This window comes from Muscardinus avellanarius (assembly GCF_963383645.1).
Source record: "Muscardinus avellanarius genome assembly, chromosome: 15".
Classification (NCBI taxonomy): domain Eukaryota; kingdom Metazoa; phylum Chordata; class Mammalia; order Rodentia; family Gliridae; genus Muscardinus; species Muscardinus avellanarius.
Window position 1 is genome coordinate 6,294,733 of NC_137801.1, and position 20,839 is coordinate 6,315,571.

General features: G+C 51.2%; 1 protein-coding gene across 7 annotated transcripts in view; it reads left to right on the forward strand.

Moving 5' to 3' along the window:
- The window catches only part of ASAP2 (ArfGAP with SH3 domain, ankyrin repeat and PH domain 2), a gene marked incomplete at both ends in the record, with an annotated part of 154,747 nt that overhangs the window by 84,815 nt on the left and 49,093 nt on the right, over positions 1–20,839 (forward strand). For 4 of the 7 annotated variants that reach the window (XM_080711570.1, XM_080711572.1, XM_080711574.1 and 1 more), the window contains 6 exons: positions 5,374–5,448; positions 6,883–6,932; positions 9,771–9,900; positions 12,462–12,547; positions 19,831–19,906; positions 20,147–20,233. In XM_080711570.1, the coding sequence (XP_080567696.1) occupies positions 5,374–5,448; positions 6,883–6,932; positions 9,771–9,900; positions 12,462–12,547; positions 19,831–19,906; positions 20,147–20,233 (504 nt within the window). Of the gene's footprint in view, positions 1–5,373; positions 5,449–6,882; positions 6,933–9,770; positions 9,901–12,461; positions 12,548–19,830; positions 19,907–20,146; positions 20,261–20,839 lie in introns of all 7 variants that reach the window. The other 3 variants (XM_080711569.1, XM_080711573.1, XM_080711571.1) reach the window with 2 other exon arrangements.

Below are 20,839 nucleotides of genomic sequence, written 5' to 3' on the forward strand. Positions count from 1 at the left end.
CTTGTAAAAAGGCAAACTCTTGCAGGACAGCAAGAGCAGGGCCATTGGTTACCGGGGGACCAGAGCTAGGGATGAGGGGCTTTGGGAGCGATAGATCTTGGTGATGGTTTTATAAGTTATATGCATATGTCACAACTTAACATGTTTTACACTTAAAATGTATGCAGCTTTATTATTTGCAAGTCACACCCCCAACGAAACTGATTATAAATATTTAAAGGCATTTGTTGAAAGCCCTGGTGTCCAATAGAACTTGGCCCTGATGGAAACGGTGTGTATCTCGCTGTGGTAAACCACAAGCTACATGTGGCTGTGAGCATTTGAAAAGGGGCCAGCGCAGCTGAGAAACTGAGCTTTTCACTGTAGGTGTAATCCGTGTAAACACGAGGAGCTGCAGGGAGTGGTCCATCTATTAGACAGCAGCCCCACGATCTGTCACTTCCTTCCTCACTGGAAGTTTCCAGCACCTGAAGGCTGCTTCAGGCGTCCACAGGCTTCTAGTGCTGAAAGCCTGGCTGAGAACATCCTTCATGGAGCGGCGGGGTGTGACGTCTTGTGTGCCTCCCACCCCACAGCAAGGAGCCGCCCAGGTGAGCAGAGGCGGTCTCTCTTGAAACCTTGGTTTTTCCCGTTGAACGCTGCGATCAAGCAGCACGGGCTCAAATTAAAAAGAAAAGAAAAACTTCCTAGATCCCAAAGCGTTGTCTTTTCTACCTTCTGATTTTCTCACAAACTGAGCATATTAAAATAGATTATGTGACACACATGCGTTTCAGGTAAGATCTTTTGGTCGTGTTTCTCATTGTGTGTTGACACAGCGGTTCTTATAAAGAGAGCCAGAGAGAGGCGCACCCACGAGGGTTCTGAGAGCGAGTCCTGGGCAGGCCTGTTCTTTTCTAAATTCACAATGCTGGAGCTAGTTTCTGCCCAGTGGCATGTGACTGTTTCTTTAAAATGTGGAGGTGTAAGCTGGGCGTAGTGGCGCACGCTTGTCATCCCAGCATTCGGGAGGCTGAGACAGGAGGATCGCGGTTTGTGGCCAGCCTCAGCTACATAGTGAGGCCCTTTGCAACTCAGTGAGACCCTGATTCAAAATAAAGAATAAAAATAGGGCCGGGGGTGTAGCTTGGAGGTAAAAGGTCCCTATACATGGAAGTGTGACTCAAGAACCCCCGGTGCAGGCTTCCACACTGACCCTTTGGGTAAAGTCATTTGGCAGAGCAGAACTATTCAGTGCCAAGTCAAGTCATCATGGTTCACCGCCAAGTCAGAGAAACGGCCGCACGCTGAGTGCTGCCTGGAGCGGAGGGCATGGGGAGATGGTGCCCTTGTGCAGAGGCAGGAAGTGGCCGAACTGGAGTTGAAGGGTTTTAAGGCCCCAAATACAATAACTAGGAAGCGCAGTGTGGAGGTTGCCTGTCTGGCGGGCTCACCGGGCGCTTGCTGTCAGCTCTGGTGGTAGCATCGAGATTTTGCTCTCCTGCCCAGACAGCGCCGCCTGCTGCCTGCCTCCGCCAGAGCCCCTTTATTTGTACTTAGAGACCGTGACTTCTGACTCGGATTGACTCATCTAGTAGACACATCCCAGTGAATTCAGGAAAAGCAAAGACAGGAAGAACAGGGGAAAAGAAAATGAGGGAGGATTGTTGCCTTAAAAGACATCCCAGCCGGGCGCACGCTTGTCATCCCAGCCCTCGGGAGGCTGAGACCGGAGGATCGCGGTTCTCAGACAGCCTCAGCTCAGTGAGGCCCTCTGCAACTCAGTGAGACCCTGTTTCAAAATAAAGCATAGAAAATAGGGCTGGGGGTGTAGCTCAGAGGTAGAATGCCCTGGGTTCCATCTCTGGTCACACACACACACACACACACACACACACACACACACACAGAGTCCCGTTTGCTGGTCTATAGTTAACAGCAGTGATTTAAGAGTTTTAACTTGTATTCATTCAGGTGTGTGCTGGCTCAAAGCCATTTTGCACAGTGCACCCTCGGGGGCCACTCCGCATTAGTGGCCCAGGCACCTCCCTCCCTGAGCTCCCGCCACTCGTGCCCAGGCTGAGCTGCCCGGGCGTGGCAGGTGCCGCCCTCCCTGGTCTGTTGTCCTCTCTCCCGACCAGAACTGAGGACGATTCCTGGGCAGCTGCCCCCATGCTCAGTGGAGAAGATCCACCCCGCCATCCTTTGAGATGCCGGCCGTGCCCGCAGGCCTCTGGCCCCCACTCACCTGTTCTCTGGTCAGGGAGAGAGAAGAGGGGCCGCCTCCTGGAATGCTTTCCTTGAGCTCCTGGGCCGTGTGGAAATGCTTGAGTGTATGGAACGTTTAGCAGAGAAGCCTAAGGATTCCTTCCTAAAACAGACAGGCAGCCTTCTCCAGGTGTATTTACCTGTCATAAACTCCACCAAGTGAAGTGCGGCCGTGCGTTTTCTGGGGACCTCCCCGAGGGGTGCAGGCCCGCCCCTCCACAAGGCCCCCTCAGGCCCTTTAACAGCTGCTTCTTTCTCCCTGGCTCCAGGCAGCCACTGGTTATTTTCTTTCTCTGTTGTAGTAATTTAGCTTTGATCAGAAAAGTAATAGTTTCCCCTTCCAGTCAACTCGAATAACTCCCGAGTAGAAGAACTGTGAATGAAGCCCAGACGCCCTTGCTGCACTCAGCGCCCAAGCGGCCGTTCCAACTGTCCCCCCAGCCCGCGGCCTCAACCCGCCCAGCGCCTCGGCCACCCTCCGCGCCCATCTGTCAAAACCACACTCTGCGCTTCTTGTGAAGGTCCGCCCCACACCCGCCCTGCGCAGCGGAGATTTTCTGGGTGTTGAGGCCAGAAGTAATTTCCCTTCTCCGAGAGTCTCTGTGTTTTCCTTATGGCTCCTGCTGGCTCTGCTTGGTAGTTTACTCAGCGTTCGAGGGGGTTATCTCCCCTCGTCAGCTGTGAGTTCCTGAGGACCGAGGTTCTAACTCATCTTGGTCTCCTCACCCCGCCGTACTTTGCCAGTTCCCTTCCTGCCGCCGCTGGGGCTGCGTTCATCACAGTAGCGAGGCTGTTGAATAGCCCATCCACGGAGACCACCCCGGCCCCGGCCCAGGGTGGCCACACTCACGGATATGTGAATGAAAAAGGAAAGGACCCCGGGCCGCGTGTGGCTCTCCATGGACGAGGCCCACGTCTGCGCCGCAATACGTCGATGCAGCCCCAGAGCTCTGCTCACCTGCTTCCACTCTGCTGACCTGTTATCAGTACCCAGGTGCTCCTATGAGTTAAATAACGAGCGGTCTCCAAGTAGACCTGTAAACCAGATGCCAGTCGATGTGCTTCTCCCTGCTGTGGAGAAGTTTGCTTTCCTCACTCATGCGTACACCCATCCCTATCGCTGTCTTAGTGAAAGGCCTGCTGGGATTCTTCCTAGAAATACAGCTGCTGACCCGTGAGCACCGTGCCCTCTTCCCCTGGGGCCCCATGCAGCTGGCGGCCCCGGGGCCGCCTGGTAGCTCTGCAGCTCCCCTTGGGGCAGCTTTCGTTGTCCTCTTGGGCGCACATGCCCTATCCATGGGAGCTCTGCACCTGCAAGATGCGGCATGGAGGGGATGTCGTGGAAGGGCCTGTAAGTCAGAGGAGACACGGGGGCTGGGTGGCAGAGCAGGGAGGGCTCCAGGCCGACCCCCCCCCCCCCCACTGCATGGTGGTGATGGTGAGGAGTGCGGCAGTGCCCCCTGCAGGTGTGGGGGAGCATGGCAGGAGGATGTGGGCTGGGCCGCCTGCCCGGGTCCCAGGGTTCCCGCCTGGGTCACAGTGGAAGCCCAGGTGTGCGCGATCTCAGAGATTAGTCATCATTGCGGCCTCTTATTTGTTACCACCCCTCCCAGTCATCCCTGGACCTCGCCTTAAGCTGAGCTTTTCAGTATTTAAATGTTTAATCCTCACAAGTCCCAGCAGAGCACGCCACGCCTCCAAGGAACGCCAAGTACCTGGGAAGCCTTGAGTTGTTTTGCCCGAGGCAAAAGTTAACCTCCTCCCCCAAGCCACTCGGAAATGACGGTCATCATGGTCATCATTCGATCACTTGTTTGGCAGAATCGATTGTTGGTAGAGCCGCCGTTACACACTGTAACAGGATTTTTCAAGTGAATTTCTGTCTGCACATTCAAACATTGAACAGCATCTGGAAATCACATCCTCAACTGCCTTCAAAATGGAATGTATACTTTGCCTTCCTATTAAGGTAATTGTACTAAAAATAGTCTCCTTTGCTCAGTGCTGAGAGTGAGCGTGGAGGTTCCAGAGCCCTCCCGCCTGCCCTTCGGCTCCAGGCCCGTAACCTGGGTACAGGTGGCCCAGCATGGGAGCGGCGGAGCCCTGGGGGTGGGAAGGAGGCCTGGAGCTCGTTTTCCACCTGGGGAAGGATCAGATCCTGGGCTCCCAACAAGCTGTGGCCTTGCTTGCTTGCGGGTGTCTGGCGTGTGCCAGGAGGTCCTGTTCCACTCTGAGGCTGAGGCGATGGGTCAGGCCAGCAGGCCCTTGCCTTCTTGCAGGAGAACGGAGACACCAACACTCGCCGCCTTCACTTTTCTCCTTTATCCAGCTGCGCCCTCTCACTCACAGACACCTGTTCACCCACATCTGTGCTCACGTACGCGCTCACGTACACACTCATTGAAACACATTCCTCTTCCACGCGCCAACGTACACACACTGATTTCTTTTTCTCATCCCAGTCTTCCCCTTCCCAGCAGACAGAAGCCCCATCTGCCTCTCCCCTCCCTCCTCGCCCACCCTCCCGGTGTTGGGTGCCTGCTGTGGGGCGTGGGTCGGGCCCAGGCCCCAGCACTGACAGTGGGACGTGGGTTTCCTTCTACCCCGCACTCTAAAGTGATTCTAAGTGGGCGTGGTGGTACGCTTGTCATCCCAGCATTTGGGAGGCTGAGACAGGCAGATGGCGGTTTGTGGACAGCCTCAGCTATGTAGGCCCTTTGCAACTCAGTAAGGCTCTGTTTCAAAAAAAAAAAAAAAAAAAAGAACTGGGGATGTAACTTGGAGGTAGAATGCTCCTGCATTCCATCCCCAGTATGGCAATAAATAAATAAATAAACAAATAAACTGATTTTATCATTGATTGCTTTCAGATATTTTTATCACACTGGTTGTCTTTTCACTAATTTCGTAGCTTAACAACCTAAGGTTATTGTTATGAAATAAACCAGCTAGACATGCATGTGGGAAATAAAATTGTCAGGAAGAAGGTGAGTCTGCGTAAGGCCATCGGTGGTGCTGGCCAGGTTTCCAGTGAAGGTTAATAATTGCTGAGCGTCCTGACATCCTTGCTTGCTCTAAATTAAAAAGGAAGTGGAATAAGGATCTCCTTCTGTTTTTGTTTTATAGATTCAGAACATGAACAACATCATCTCCTTCCCTTTGGACAGCTTGCTGAAGGGCGACCTGAAGGGCGTGAAAGGGGTATGTCCCCCAGCCCCGGGCCCCGGCCCTCCCGTCTCTCCTGGAGCCCGCGGCGGCGGCCATCAGGGCAGCAGCCGCACCAGTGTGTCCCTACTGGTGAAACAGGGTGGATTTTTGCTTTCTTGGTGGCCTTCAATTTGCAACTCGATACCACCTTCTGGTCAGAACAGCGGTGACTCCTGTCATCCTCTTGGGTCTGCAAAGGCGAAGACAAAGCTGCTTTGGAGATGGAGCACTTTGCCCCCCCCCCCCCCCCCTGTTGGGCAGGGACGTGCACGGGGAGAAGTGTGCTTTCCCAGCTCCTATTTCTGGGAAAGGATCATAACCAGGAGTGTCGCACTTGGAGCGCAGGGCTGACCTCATTTTCCCTGACTAAAGGCTCCCGGCTCCCGGCTGTTTGGGATGTGTCTTGCTGCTGCACCTAGTGCTGAGCACTTAGGCTGAGCACGGCCTCGGGAGGGCGGGAGCAAGGAGCGGTCAGGGCTGGAGGGGTGCTCCACCGAGATCTTTGATGGGCTCTGCAGGTGATTCTCAGGCCTCATGTGGAAGCCCCAGCTGGCTCTCTGTGCTACCTCTGAAGGACTCTCGGTGTCTCAGAGGATGTGCCGGAGAACATTGCACATCCCCCCTGTGGGGTCGGGGGAACAGGTCAGCTCAGTTAACCACGAAAGCCAGAGGTTTCCTCCTGGCAGAGGGGAGACCTGCCCCAGGGCTGCACGCCAGGCTGACGGGCTGTGGGAGGGCAGGAAGGCTATTGCCAAGACCATTGAAGGGCCAGAATATAAACAGCCCAAACAGGGCTTCTCTCTCCCAAAGAAGCCTGTTGAAAATGCATAGTTAGGTGGGAACGGGTTGGGAGAATTGTGAAGGCTCGGTAATTTTTTGAGCCAGTCTTTGTCCAAGAGTAAGAAGCCCTAAATTCCAGACAGAAGAGTACAGGAGGAGAGCCCAGGAGAGTGTGGGTGACTTTTATATTTTGATTGTTGGGTTCAAGTCAGGGTTACATGTATCAGGCGATTCATAGATTAATAGGAAAAGTCAGAATCTTTTAAAGAGAGACACTAAAATATTTGTACATTAGCTGCTGTCTCTCAGGGTTGAATTTTAGGATAAACCCGTAGCAGAGAATAGGGTGGAGGTGACAGAGGATGGACGCGGAGTATTGTAACTGGCGGTGAAGACATTGCATGGGTCTCTCTACTTTCGTGTGCGCTTGTTATACTCTATAATAAATATTCTAAAAAGAGAAAAAAAATGCCACCACCAGTCTAATTAAAAAACCCGCGTTCCAGGTTCTTTATTCTTCATGGCATTCCATGTATCATTTATTTTAGATATTAATACTGTGTTCAGGACGGGTCTCGGGCTAAGGAATTTTATTGTGCACAGAAGTTAATGATTAGCCCTGCTTAACTGGTGCCTCTCTATTTCCAGGATCTGAAAAAGCCCTTTGATAAAGCTTGGAAGGACTATGAAACAAAAATGTGAGTGTTTTCATTTTTAAAAAATGTAGGTAATTTGAGATTTCAATTTTAAATCAAGCTCTTATTGCTTAAAAGGATTGTCTGAATAAACTGTAATCCTGGAATGAATTTACCTAAAGCCGCGCAGCCGTGGCTCCTTACGATGACAGACGTTCCCTGCTGGCCTCTGCGTTCAGGGGTGGCGGTTAGTGAGTTCCACATTCCTTTTTCCCTGGTGTCATTGCAGTTACAGAGTGCTATGTTCAGAAAAGTGCACTGAGGAGCTGGGCGTGGCGGCTCACACTTGTAATCCCAGTGCTTGGAGGCTGAGACAGGAGGATCGCAGGTTCACGGCCAGCCTTAACTAAAGGCCCTCTGGAACTTAGCGAGACCCTGTTTCAAAATAAAGAATAAAAAAATAGGGCTGGGAGTGTAGCCCAGAAGTAGAATGCCCCTGGGTTCAATCTCCAGTATCGCACACGCGCGCACACACACACACACACACCACAAGTTCACTGGAGGAAGTTAAGGCCAGTCCCTCTTGGGTGTTGATTTCCCTTCTTGTTTTGGACATTTTTGTGTGTCTTTGTTTGACGGCCATTTATGACAGCAACACGGTCCTCAGACTTTGTTATCTTGGTGATCTGTGAATATTCTCAGCTTTTAGTTTTGGGTCTGTGAGTCTCTGAAATCCCTGCCTCCGTGGACCATCTCCATCGGCTTATTGGATTGCCTCGTGTGCCAGATGAGTGCTAACAGTTGGTGCTAAGGACAAGCCTGCTCCTGGCTAACTCCGACCGCCGGAGCATCCCCTGAGGATTCTCAGTCCCAGGGCAGGGAGAGTCAGAAGAGCTAGAATCGTCCCCTGGGAGAGTCAGAAGAGCTAGAATCGCGTGAGCCGCTATGGGGAATAAGGGTTACGATGATTTTGAATACTGAAGAAAAAGGAAGTATTCTAAATGCCTGGGTGTGTACTTTGAGGTCTCTATTCCTTGGGGAATGGCGACTTTTGTAAATGTAAACAGAAACTTTCATAGGAAGCCATTTAGGAGACAGAGACATATTAGGAAGGAAGTCATTTCACATGTAACTATGTGTTTAATGATTTTTAAAAAAAATCTGGCTTCAGGTATCTTTTCAGTAATGAGGAATCAGAACGGTCAAACCAGTGAATGTCGAGCTTTTGATATTCACTGTCTATGGAGATGTAAGTTTCCACACTGGGAGATGCTTAGATTATGAACGAGGAGTTTCCCTGTGGCATACTCTGGTGTCAGCGCAGGGAGGGCCAATCCAGGACCCAGAGGGGCCCCCCACCCTCATCACTGCCCCTCACGCATCCTTCATCTGTGACTAGATTAATGGGAAAAGTAGGGGTCAGCATTCCTCCTTTACATGGGCAACCCAGGCCCAGTGGAGCTCTGGTCACCTGGTAGGAGGGACTTGAGCCACGGCCCCCGGCGGGCTTGCCGGCTTCCGTCCAGCTGCTCCCGTTGCCCCTCAGCAGCCTGTGTGGCGATGCTTCCATGCACAGCTGGACCGCAGTGTAGAGGGGCTGCTGAAGAAGACTGAAGAGAGGCCTCTTGGTCTGAAGGGAAGGTTAAGGGGGATAGCATCACATCCTGTAGGACACGCGGACAGAGGATGGGGACGGTTACTCAGGAACAAGATTCTGAGGAGGAGCAAGCAGTAATGCTTTAACCTTGCAATACTCCTAGGATGCGTAAGAGAATAATTCTTTGCCCACTAACATGTGAGGTTCCTTTATCCCAAGAGGCCATGCAGTATGTAACAATGGGGTCCAAGCTGTCTTTAGGATTCCTTGGCAGAGATTCCACACCAATCATTAAGAGAAACAGCTGGACTGACCCGTGGTCCCTTGAGGGGTGTCAGGGCCTTGGCGCTATCTGATGTCAGTCCCGGGGCCTGAGGAGCCTCCCAGTCAAGCCCTTTTCCAGACATCTGAATTCCCCTAACAGCGTCCCTGCCAGATGGTCTTCTGTTTAGCACGTTCTTATCTTTCTTCAGACTTTAAGACATAGCCTGTGCCCAACACTGTGCTCCAAGCCAAAGAAAGCAATTACGCTTCGTGTCTCTTTTCAACAGTCTACGCACACGCACCTGCGCGTACACCACCTCCCATGACGGGGACTGTCTGGAACCCCAGGCCGCCCGTGTCGTCACTGAACAACTCCTAAAGCCAAGGCCACTTTTGGTCCCCAGTGCGCTGAGTTGGGGCACCTTCTGTTAGCCCTCTCGAGTTTCCTTTCCTCCAGAATGAGAATGGCCGGTGGCTCCCAGCCCTTCTCGGTGGATGTGATTCCGTGGCTCCTTTTACCACGGTGGTTCTCCTCTGGACGGGCTCCAACTGCCAGTTTATACCTTGTGCTGTGTGCTTAGGCCAAGCAGGAGAACCAGGAAGAGCCCCTGGGGGAAGGCTCCCGGGGTGAGGGGGGAAGCCTGGGCCTGCGCAGACTGCCCACCTGCTCTGCCCCAGGCTGATGAAAGCAGGTGCCTAGGAAGCATTTGCTGGGTCAGTGGTGGGAAGGCCAAGTTCCATGCTCTGTGACCATGGACATACTCCTTTTAAGTGGGGGCCTGGGGAGGGAGTGGGGTAAGCTCACCCAGGCTGTGTGCATGTGCGTGGCTCTCTCTCTGAACTACAGTCTGCTGTGAGACTATAATGCATCGATAGGAATATTTATAAAAGAGTTAGAGAGTCCATTCTGTTCTAAGTGTGTGTCCAGCATGTGGGTCAGCGGACTGGGTAGTGGTGGCTTTGAGGCTGTCCAGTTCAGAGTGCGGGGCCAGGAGGCCTCCTGACTTATCTTCTTTCTTTTTTTTTTTTTTCACACACAGAACCAAAATAGAAAAGGAGAAAAAGGAGCACGCCAAGCTTCATGGGATGATTCGAACTGAAATAAGCGGGGCTGAAATCGCGGAAGAGATGGAAAAGGAGAGACGGTTCTTCCAGCTACAGATGTGTGAGGTAAGCCTCGGGGAGGCAGCAGGTCCCGGCCACCCACCGTGACCCTCCTCCGCTCAGACCTGTGGCTTCCAAAAATACCAAGGGATTGTTGGACTCTGTTGCTGTGTTGACAGTTTATTAGAGGAGGAGTTTTAGTCTCTTTGTGGGTGGAATTAAGTTGATCTAGCACCAACCTTTTCTTTTTTGGTCGTTCATTTTGTTTTTGTTTTTAGGTACTGGGGATTGAACTCAGGGACTCTTATCTTTGAGTTCCAGCCGTCTCATAGCCCTATTTTTATTCGTTATTTTGAAACAGGGTCTCACTAAGTTGTGGAGGGCCTCACTGCTGTCTGTGAACCTGCGATCCTCCTGTCTCAGCCTCCTAAATGCTGGGATTACAAGCGTGCGCAACCACGCCCAGCTAAGTACCAACCTTTTCTAAAAGAAGAGAAAACTTAGGGAGGCTGAAGAAGGATCATAAGTTTGAGTAGAGAGCCCCTGGGTTCGATCCTGTGTGTGTGTGTGTGTGTGTGTGTGTGTGTGTGTGTGTGTGTATGTGTGTGTCTGTGTCTGTCTGTCTGTCTGTCTGTCTCTCTTGTCCTCTCTTCACACACACACACACACACACACACACACACACACACACACACACACAGTTTTTCCAATCTATACTTACTCTCTCGAACTTGTCTCCTCTCACTGGAATTAACTAAAATACTTACCCCTTAGGTGTTCTTAACGGTGTCTGGGTTCCCTCAGTCAGTGACTGGCCCAGCCCGGGCCTCACCTGCTCTGCCAGGGCCCAAGGGTGTGCCCGTCCTGTGGCCTTAGCCCTTGCCCTGGGGCGGGGCAGGGCGGGGTGGACCTGGGAGCATTTCTCCAAGATCAGAGCGTCTGATCATGAAGGCCCTAGCTCGAAGCCTTTTTGCTTTCCTGCCTTGCTGTGGGCATGTAGAAACAGCCACCTGCTCTGCCTGGGGTCTCGTTCCCGGCTCATAGCAGATGCCTTTACATATATGGCCGCATGGATTTTATTTTTATTCGCCTTTGTTAACATTTATGACTATCTCTGAGAATAATTCCCGTAAGTAGAATTTCTGAGACCATGGATACACACATTTCAAGTTTTGGTAGAGTGCCAAGCATTTTAATAGCGATTGTATAACTTTGATATATTGCCAGACATTCAATTTGCAGTGTGTAAGTATCAAAAAGGAGGGAGAAAAGGACATATAGGCATTTGTTAAAGAGAAAAGGAAACTCGTTGCTCAGAGTTCAGAGTGGCTGCTGTCTCCTTAACGGGCTGCCCTGCTCCCCCCGGGCGGGCACCTGGATAAGGCTCATGCCTACCCGGCGGCCGGGCGCCTGTGTGGCCCTGCACAGGCCCGCAGTCTCTGTCCGTGTCCCCCACGCACTTCCTCATAGTGGCAGGGACAGGCACATTATGACGTCCTGCTCTCTAAACCTTTAGGAAGGAGCAAACGTGTTTCTTTTTTTTTTTTTTTTTTTTTTTGGTGGTGGTACTGGGGTTCCTGGAAGCCCTTCTACCTCCGGGCTACACTCCCAGACCTATTTTTACATTTTTGTTTGGAAACAGGGTCTCCTAAGCCAGCATGCGCGGCTGGCTTCGAACCTTCGCGATCCTCCCGTCTCCACCTCCCAAGCGCAGGGATTACAAGCGTGCGACACCACGCCTGGCGCAAATGTGTTTCTTGACAGTGGTTTTCTAGATCCCTGGGGCTTCCTGATGTCTCTGTGGTTACTAATGAATTCTCTAAGACAAAAATGGCTTTAGTTCATTTCAATTTACAATTTGCTTTTTTAGCAGTTACATTGAGGGAGAATGTCTTGGGGTCAGCAACATGGCAGAAAGGGTCTCAGCTGCAGAATCTTAGCAGTTAGTGATCTGGACGATGACCTCCCCATAAAGGGCAGCCTGAGCAGAAGCCCGTGACAGGGACGCCGGACATGGTTGGAAACCCCATTTGTTCCAACCACCCTTGTTCTTCCAGGCGACTGGTGGGGCGGCACAGAATGTCCTGTTAGTAGGAGTTCTTGGCTTGTAAACATTGAATTATCTGGCCAGCAGATAACCACTTGGCACCTATGTAAAAGAAATCGCTACAGCATGTAGGAGGTAGCAGGTGTCCCCCGTGGGCTCTGCCTACCGTAAAAGACATCAGAGAAGAATCAGTCCACATTCAGAAGCTGCTATCAATTGATCTATCTATCTACCTACCTACCTACCTACCTATCTTTATTTTTTGCAGTACTGGGTATTGAACCCAGGGACATTCTACCTCTGAATTATACCTCCAGCCCTATTTTTTTTATTCTTTATTTTGAAACAGGGTCTCACTAAGTTGCAGAGGGCCTCACTAAGTAGCTGAGGCTGGCCATGAACCTGAGATCCTCCTGTCTCAGCCTCCAAAGTACTAGGATTACAAGTGTGTACCACCACGCCCGGCTCAGAAGCTGCTATTAAAGCTCACATTCTGCCGGTTTTTATTAAAGCTCACGGTTTTTATTAAAGCTCACGGTCTGCCAATTTCGATGATAGTCCCTTCCTTGTTTCTTAACAGTATCTGCTGAAGGTCAATGAAATCAAGATTAAAAAAGGAGTGGATTTACTTCAGAATCTGATCAAATATTTCCATGCCCAGTGCAAGTAAGTCCTTTTCTCTCTGTTTGGCGTCAGTTTGAATGCTCCTCTGTGTGTGGAAGCATCTGGTAGCCGTAGTATGGTACTGAAGAGAACACACACTCACGCAGACATCCTCGGTGAGAGGAAAGAGGCATGGCACGAGGTGAGGGGTGAGCCTGGGAGCATGCCACCTGGAGGGCTGGCACCCGAGGCCGTGGCCATGAGTGGCAGGGATAAACAGAGTCATGGGACAGCTGATGAGTGGCCGCCACCCAGAGAAGGAAGACACGGGACTAGACTAGTGGGTGTGGGGTTGCTTTTTGGAGTAATGAAGACATTTGGGAGTTATTGCTGATTGCGTAACTTTGTGACTAAAACCCAACACTCTGTATAAACATGCTTTAAAAGGGCAAACTAAGTTGTGCATGGTAACACACACCTGTCATCCCAGTATTTGGGAGGCTGAGACAAGAGGATTGCAGGTTTGAGGCCAGTCTCAGCAACTTAGTGAAACCCTGTTTCAAAATAAAATATAAAAAATGGCTGGGTATATAGCTTGGAGGTAGAATGTCCCTGAGTTCAATCCCAAATACCAAAAAAAAAAAAAAAAAAAAAAAGAGGGGGGAGTTTTAACTTTATGATTTAAAAGTTTTGAAGCTTAAAATTATAATTAGGCAACTCAGTGAGACCCTGTTTAAAAATAAAGAATAAAAAATAGGGCTAGGGGGGTAGCTCGGAGGTAGAATGCCCCTGGGTTCCATCCCCAGTACCACAAAAAATTATATCTCAATAAAAATAATATATATGCAATATAAAAATCTATACTAATTACCAAATGTGCTTGTTTTTATGTTTTGTAGAGGGGCATAGTTTGCCCCTAGTTTGATGTGATACATGATCTCAGATGTTTTGTTTGTTAAAAGAGAGAAAAGAATGGTGTTGGTACAGTGTATTAGAAGGAGAAAATACATTCATATATCACTGATGCCGTAAAGCCAGCTGCCATGACGGGCGGGGAAGCCACAAGGAGCAGAAGGGGACTCCACCTGCAGGTGCTCGACTGTGTCTCAGGTCACCCCTGCGCGGCCTGGCGCTCCTGCCTCCTCTGCTTCTGCTCCCGGCCCCAGGCAGTGGTAGGAGAGGCCCCTGGGCGCCCACTCGCTCACCCCACATGGACGCAGGCGCGTGCTGGCCTCGGGCTCTGCGCCAGGTGCTGAGATGGAGGTGACTCACACTTCAGGCATTCTTTCTGCTCCAAGAACGATGTCAGAGAGTTGCACTTAGAAGAGGATGTTTACAGAAGTGTCCTGAAGTATAGGAATCCGAGACACAGCATAACGGGACCTAGTTTAGGCAGATCTGGGGCAGGGGTCCCGTTTCTGTTTTTTCCTTGTCATGGTCACACAGGACCCGGCACACAGTAGGTAGTCACATGTTTCTCGAATTAACCGCAGGAGACGTGTGTTCAGCAGTTTAAAGGGCGAGCAGGCCCCAGCAGGTGAGGAGCAGGGAGGAAGGCCCCAGGCAGGGTTGAGGTCTGCTGACGGGACGGGGCTGCGGTGGTGCAGGTGGGGTGAGCACAGGGGTGGTTTTGCATGAAATGAACTGGATAGAAAAGCCCAGGAGACGAGGATGCTGGGATGCCTTGACCGGGGTTGAAGATCTTATCCCAAGCATGCCGGGAAGCTCTGGAGCAGCCCTTAGCAGAGGCTCCACGCACGGGGACTCCTGTGCCGTGCCAGGCCCTGTTTGAGGTCCTGATGATCCAATAAGGCGGAAAATCAAGTTCTTCCCCTTAGGGACCGTAGCTTCTGCCGGGAGACACATGGGCAGCACACAAGCAAACGCTGACTGCCTTTATGGAAAGGTACCTAGCGCGGTGACGGGGACTGGTGTGGACTGGAAGCTGCCTCTGGAAGCTTCTCTGCGGTAGCAAGGAGTCAGATGATGCAGAGTGGGTGTGGGCATGCGCTTGGGCACACGGCTCCAGGCAGTGCCGGCCGGAGAGGACAGTGGCTCGGCTAGCCTGGACACAGTGCGGGCGGAAGGTGTGCGCTGACTCGGGGCGTCTTTTGGAGATGGAATCACATCCTTCTTCTAACACGCCCTGGCGTGCTATCTGTGTCCGCAGTATGCCCCAGCTCTTGCCGTCCTCAGGACCTAGCTCCTGACCGTGAGCCCCTCGTCAGCATCCTCCTCTCCCAGATGGGATGCTCCTCATCTTCCGTACCACCCCCGCGTGTCTCCTCCTTGGCATCCTCAGGGTCACATCTCTGTCTCCCGCTGAGGGACGTACTCTGAAGGAGGGACCGTGTTGCTTACCCACGTTGCACAGCGTGGCTCAGGTACCTGGCTCGGGGGTGCGGCGGGGCCTGCGCTCTGCTGTGGGCCGCTAGTGAGGACCGCTGACTGCCTGCTGCGCCACTTAAGGCCAGATGGCACCGAGCATGTGCGGAGGGGCTGGTCCTAGGTTAAAAGAGCCAAGCTGGGAAGGAGCCTCCCGGAGGGTGAGAAGATGCCAAATTTGTAGGGTTTCCAAGATCTTTCTTGGACAGAGACTCGGGATGGGAGCGGTCACCCGGGGCTGTGATGTGCAGCTCACCGCTCACCGCTTCAGGTCTTCCCCGTGTGACCTGGCGTGGGACGGTTTAGGAAGTGGGTCGCTTCCTGGATGATGCTTTATTTTTAGAAAGAAGCTATTCTGGGATTTCCTTTTTCATCCTTATTTTGCCCAAACTATCAGTTGGATAGCAACAGACCACTTGTGGAAAAGTGGACTAGTTGGCCTTTTATGGGCATGAGCTTAGTGACCTATTAAAATATGAATCTTCCATTACTTCTTTCGTGTGTGTGTGTGTGTGTGTGTGTGTGTGTGTGTGTGTATACACACACTGCAGGCTTCTCAATCAGTCAAAGAGGGCTGACTTTTTAAATTGATATTTTGGGGATAAAACATGGTGCCTGAGAGACTCGGCCACTGGGTCACAGGAGCTTGTGCCCACACATATGTTTTGGGGATCAGAGCCCCCTCATCGAATGTTCCCAGACTCATGTCTCAGCCCCAGAAGCTCAGCTTTGCCTGGCGAGTCATGCCTGGTGGGCAGGGCCTCTCTGCTCAGCCTGCTGCTTCTACACTGCTGTCCTCTGTGGGTGTGAGAGGTCACTGTGTGTCCTATAGTCTGGAAGCTGCATTAACTTGTAGAACCACTGTGACGTGCATTATTTTGCTTCCCCCCCCTTAAAGAATTTAATCTTGCTTAAAGAAAGAATTTGCATTTCTACCAAATTCCTGGAATAACCTGGAAATCTGTCCTGCAGACCTGTACTGCCAAAGAGGAAGGTTTTTTTTTTTTTTTTTTTTTTTTTGGTGGTACTGGGGGTGGACCCCAGAGGCTTTCCACCTCCGGGCTATACTCCCAGACCTTTTTTTTATATTTTATTTGGAAACAGGGTCTCACTAAGTTGCTGAGAGCCGCACTAAGTAGCTGAGGCTGGCTTCGAACCTGTGCGATCCTCCTGTCTCAGCCTCCCAAGCGCGGGGATTACAAGCATGTGCCACCACGCCCGGCTAGGAAGGGTCTTTTCAGTGCACATTCCCACCTTTAAAACATGCCCATCTTGTTTTGAAGCTGCCCTATTTCTAAGTTCTGCTAGAGAACAAGACCCTTCCTCTTTAGCAGTCAGGTTTATAGGACAAGAAACAGGGCAGCTTCAAAACAAGATGGGCATGTTCTGAAAGGTGGAAATGTGCACTGAATTGAGTGGCTCTTTGAGCACATGCCTGCTGAGCACGCTGATGGCCAGCTGTTGCTGAACATGGGATGCTGAGCTGATGAGACTCGGGTCCAGGAGCCCTGGAGAAGCTTACTCTCGTGTGTGTCCGTGGGAATGGGGGGGCCTCAGTGGACAAGGGGTTTGGTGTGTCGTCAGAATGTGATGTGTGAAGTCTGTGCCTGGTGGGGACCAGGACTCTGCGAGGTATCATGAGGTCCAAAAGAGGGCTGAGGATTACAGTTAAGTGGATATACCTTCAATACTTGAAAATCTGGTCTAGCAGGCTAGAAAGTGTTTGACAGAAAACAAAATTCGATTTGGTAATGTTGATGGTAAAATTCTTTGAAGCTTGGGAAAATGTTAACGTAATAGGAAGGGTTTTCTGGGGACTTGTTCTAGGGAGAGTCACAGTGACTGGCAGTAGTCAGCACGGTAGCCCTCGGGCAGCTTTTCTTTGAAGCTCTCTCAGTGCTGGGCCTGGCTGCGTTTTGAGGGTGTGCCTGGCTGCCTCATTAAGATGGCTACAGGAAGATTGGGGGGTTGAAAATCAGAGGCAGGAGAGGTGTCCTAGGTGGATTCGTGGTTAAGGTTGGTGGGCTGGGACAAAGATGAAGTCCACATCTTAATTCCAAACTTATGTTGTTGTGCCCTGACCAGTGCTGTGCTCGAGACTGTCCCTCAGCCTTGACTCCCCTCCAGAGAGTCGCCGGGCTGCAGAGGTGCTTAGAGCTGGACCCCTGTTCACGCTCCCGGGGGCACATCTGCATAACTCTGCTGGGATGGATCTCCTGTTCCCTACCCTAGCACATGCTTGTGTGTCTGCCCCCGCCTTCTCTCTCTCTCTCTCCCTCCCTTCCACCCTCTCCCTCCTGCCCTCTCTCCTCCCTCTCTCTCTCTCTCTCCCTCTCCCTTTCTCTTCCTCTCCATTTCTCTCTCTCCCCTTTTTCCTCTCTCTCCCATGTTCTCTCTTCCCTCCTACCATATAAGAATTTGAAGATTAAGGAAGCAGTTACATAAAGCAAAACTCTAAATAAAACATAAAAAACCAGATGAGTTCATGACAGAAGGAAACCATCCACTTCCTTTTCTCTGTAACTCTGCAGTTCTTCCAGGCTTCTTCAGTCTAGAAGGCACAGCGTCATGGCAGCCCGGCGCTGGGCGGGGAGGTGCAGAGGTGCTCAGACCTGGCACTTTTGTCCTAACCTCAGCGACAGATACCTGGGTGGGTCACTCTGATGCCATAGCTGTTCCAGAAGTGTATACCACGTTCAGAGAAAAGAACAGTTAGGTAAAATAAAATACAGAATGAAGAACACGAAATACAAAACCGCGTGTGCATCTGCAGGGTGCGGCGAGCGCGTCCTTCCAGCCGAGCTCCGTGCTCCACGCTCCTCCAACTGGCCGCAGTGACCTGGCGCCCACACCCTGCGTGTGCTCGCTCCTCTTTCCTCCTTGCAGTTGCTGACCCTGTTGCCGAGCCACGTTGTTTGCACGGCCCTTCTGTTTGTGACACACTTGGTATAGAAAATCCCACAGGGCCATCACTGAGTTTATAAGACAGAAGAAGCATCTTACACAAACATTGAGACGCACGTCACTTTTTTTTTTATGGTACCGGGGATTGAACCCAGGGGCATTTTACCTCCAACTTACATCCCCAGCCCTATTTTTTATTCTTTATTTTGAAACAGGGCCTCACTGAGTTGCAAAGGGCCTCACTAGGTAGCTGAGGCTGGCCGCGATCCGCGATCCTCCTATCTTAGCCCCTCAAATGCTGGGATTACAAGCGTGCGCCACCACGCCCGGCTACGTGATAGACATTTTTAAAGCAAACAACAAAATGCCCTGACAATATACCAGGGAGAACCCTTTAAAGTGGGGCGCTGTGGAGGCCTTAATAACAAGGCGGTATATGCCTCAAGACTTGAAGAATGAAAGATTCAGCCACGTGCAAGAGACACTGTGGACGGAGGGAGGCCGCTGGAGGGACAGAGCGGCTCACAGGGCCCGAGGCTGGAAGGATTTGGTGGCCATGGAAGGAGAGAGAGAGAGAGAGAGAGAGAGAGAGAGAGAGAAAGGGAGGGAGGGAGGGAGGGAGGGAGGGAGGGAGGGAGGGAGAGAAAGAGAAAGAGATCTAGAACCACGGGGCTGAGGGGTAACCCCTGTGGGCTGAGGCTGAGTGGGCGGGCCGAGTCTCCTGGCCCTGGCTGGAGCTTTGCGCTGAGCGCACTGTGATCCTGTCTCCGGGCATACACTCAGTGCATTTCAAAGGTGGCGCGGGATACCAACTAACTTGCCCGAAAGACTCGGCAGGCTTCTGAGTATTCCCTGAGTGCCGTGCCGTGAGTGACCTCACACTGTTGAGGTCCAAGCTTATAAAAAGAAAGCAATTGGGAGGCCAGCCTCAGTTACTTAGGTCCTTTGCGACACAGTGAGACCCTGTTTCAAAATAAAGAATAAAGCCGGGCGTGGTGGTGCACGCTTGTAATCCCTGCGCTTGGGAGGCGGAGACAGGATCGTGCAGGTTCGAAGCCAGCCGCGCTGGCTTAAGAGACCCTGTTTCCAAATAAAATATAAAATAGGTCTGGGAGTGTAGCCCAGAGGTAGAAGGCCCCTGGGTTCCATCCCCAGTACCACCACCAAAAAAAAAAAAAAAAAAAAAAATCCAAAATAAAGAATAAAAAATAGGGCTGGGGGTGTGGCTCCGAGGTAGAAGGCCCTGGCCCTGGGTTCCATCGCCAGTACCTCAAAAAATAAAATAAAGAGAACGAGAGGGAGAGGGAGATTCTTTTTGCTATCTGACATTAAGTTCTCCAGCCACGTACTTTGCAGCTGGAGCGTGGCCGGTCACATGCATCAAAGTGGCTAATTTTTTTTTTAATCGTTCTCTTTCTTTTCCCTTTAGCCGTTGCCTGTTGGGGACAGTCCTCTAGTGTTTCGCTCTAGTTTGCACTCCGTGGCTTTTTTGCCCCAGATCCTTCCATGAGTATACTCAGAAGGCCCCCACCTTCACGCTCTTGCCGTCACAGCGGTAGAATTGTTTCCCATTATAAGCTGAAAATTTAGGTCTCATTTTATGTGGGTCAAGAAAAGTCACAAATCCTCGAGCTTATTGTAATCCCTTCTCTATTCACCTCTCCTAATTTCGAATGTCATTTTGCTCTTGATTCACCTGATATTTTAAGTCTCTATTCATATAGATTCCCCCGGAATTACAGGATAACGCCAGTCGCTTTTCTTGTTTCTGTTTTGTTTTGTTTCTGCAGTACTGGGGACGGAACCCAGGGACACTGCCTCTGAGCTACATCCTCAGCCCTATTTTTTATTCTTCATTTTGAAACAGGGCCTCACTAAGTAGCCGGGGCTGGCCGCGAACCGCAGTCCTCCTGTCTCAGCCTCCCGAATGCCGGGATTCCTAGCGTGCGCCACCACGCCCAGCTGCAGTCACTTGTCTTTAAAGAAGTTTTCCCTCCATCTAACAAAGTCTTTTTCCTTTCTGACCTGTAATCTGTGTTTCTTCTTCTTCCCCCTAGTTTTTTCCAGGATGGCCTGAAGGCAGTAGAAAGCCTCAAACCTTCCATCGAGACACTTTCCACTGATCTTCACACAGTGAGTAGCCTCCCTCCGCAGAGGGGTCGAAAGTGTTTTTCTGTGGCCGGTGTTTTCACTTACAGTTCCTCCGTACAGCCTGCGTCTGGTGCTGTGCTGTCCAGAAAGGAAGAGTGCTGTTGTGCCTGGGGGGTGGTGTGTGTGACACTCCCAGCCCCCGCCGTGGGTGGCTCTGCCCATGGGCTCAGCCTCTCGCTGTGCCAAAGCCTTACTTTGCTTTGCTTTCTTTGGTTTTTAAAGATCAAACAGGCCCAGGACGAAGAAAGGAGGCAGCTGATGCAGCTTCGCGATATTTTGAAATCAGCGTTGCAGGTTGAACAGAAAGAGGTGAGGGGGTTTAATTTTGAAAGATTGGTGTTTTCCGTGTTGGAGACTTGGGATGGAGGAGTGGGAAATTCATGTCTTGCAGAGCTCACTCTAGGGCACATCAAGCGGCTCAGAACATTTAGTTTGCCCCTTAAGAAGGTTTTATGAGCACACTTATAATCCCAGCATTTGGGAGGCCGAGACAGGAGGATCGCAGTTCACGGACAGCCTCAGCTACTTAGTGAGGCCCTCTGCATTTCAATGAGACCCTGTTTCAAACTAAAGAATAAAAAATAGGGCTAGAGGTGCAGCTCAGAAGTAGAATGCCCGTGGATTCCATCCCCAGTACCACAAAAATAAATAAATTAGAATAAAGAGCCGGGCGTGGTGGCGCACGCTTGTAATCCCCGTGCTCTGGAGGTGGAGACAGGAGGATCGCGCTGGTTCGGAGCCAGCCTCGCTGGCTTAAGAGACCCTGTTTCCAAATAAAAATATAAAATAGGTCTGGGAGTGTAGCCCGGAGGTAGAAGGGCTTCCAGGAACCCCAGTACCACCCAAAAAATAAATAAATTAATTAATTAATTTAAAAAAAAAAGAATAGGGCTAGGGGTGTAGCTTGGAGGTAGA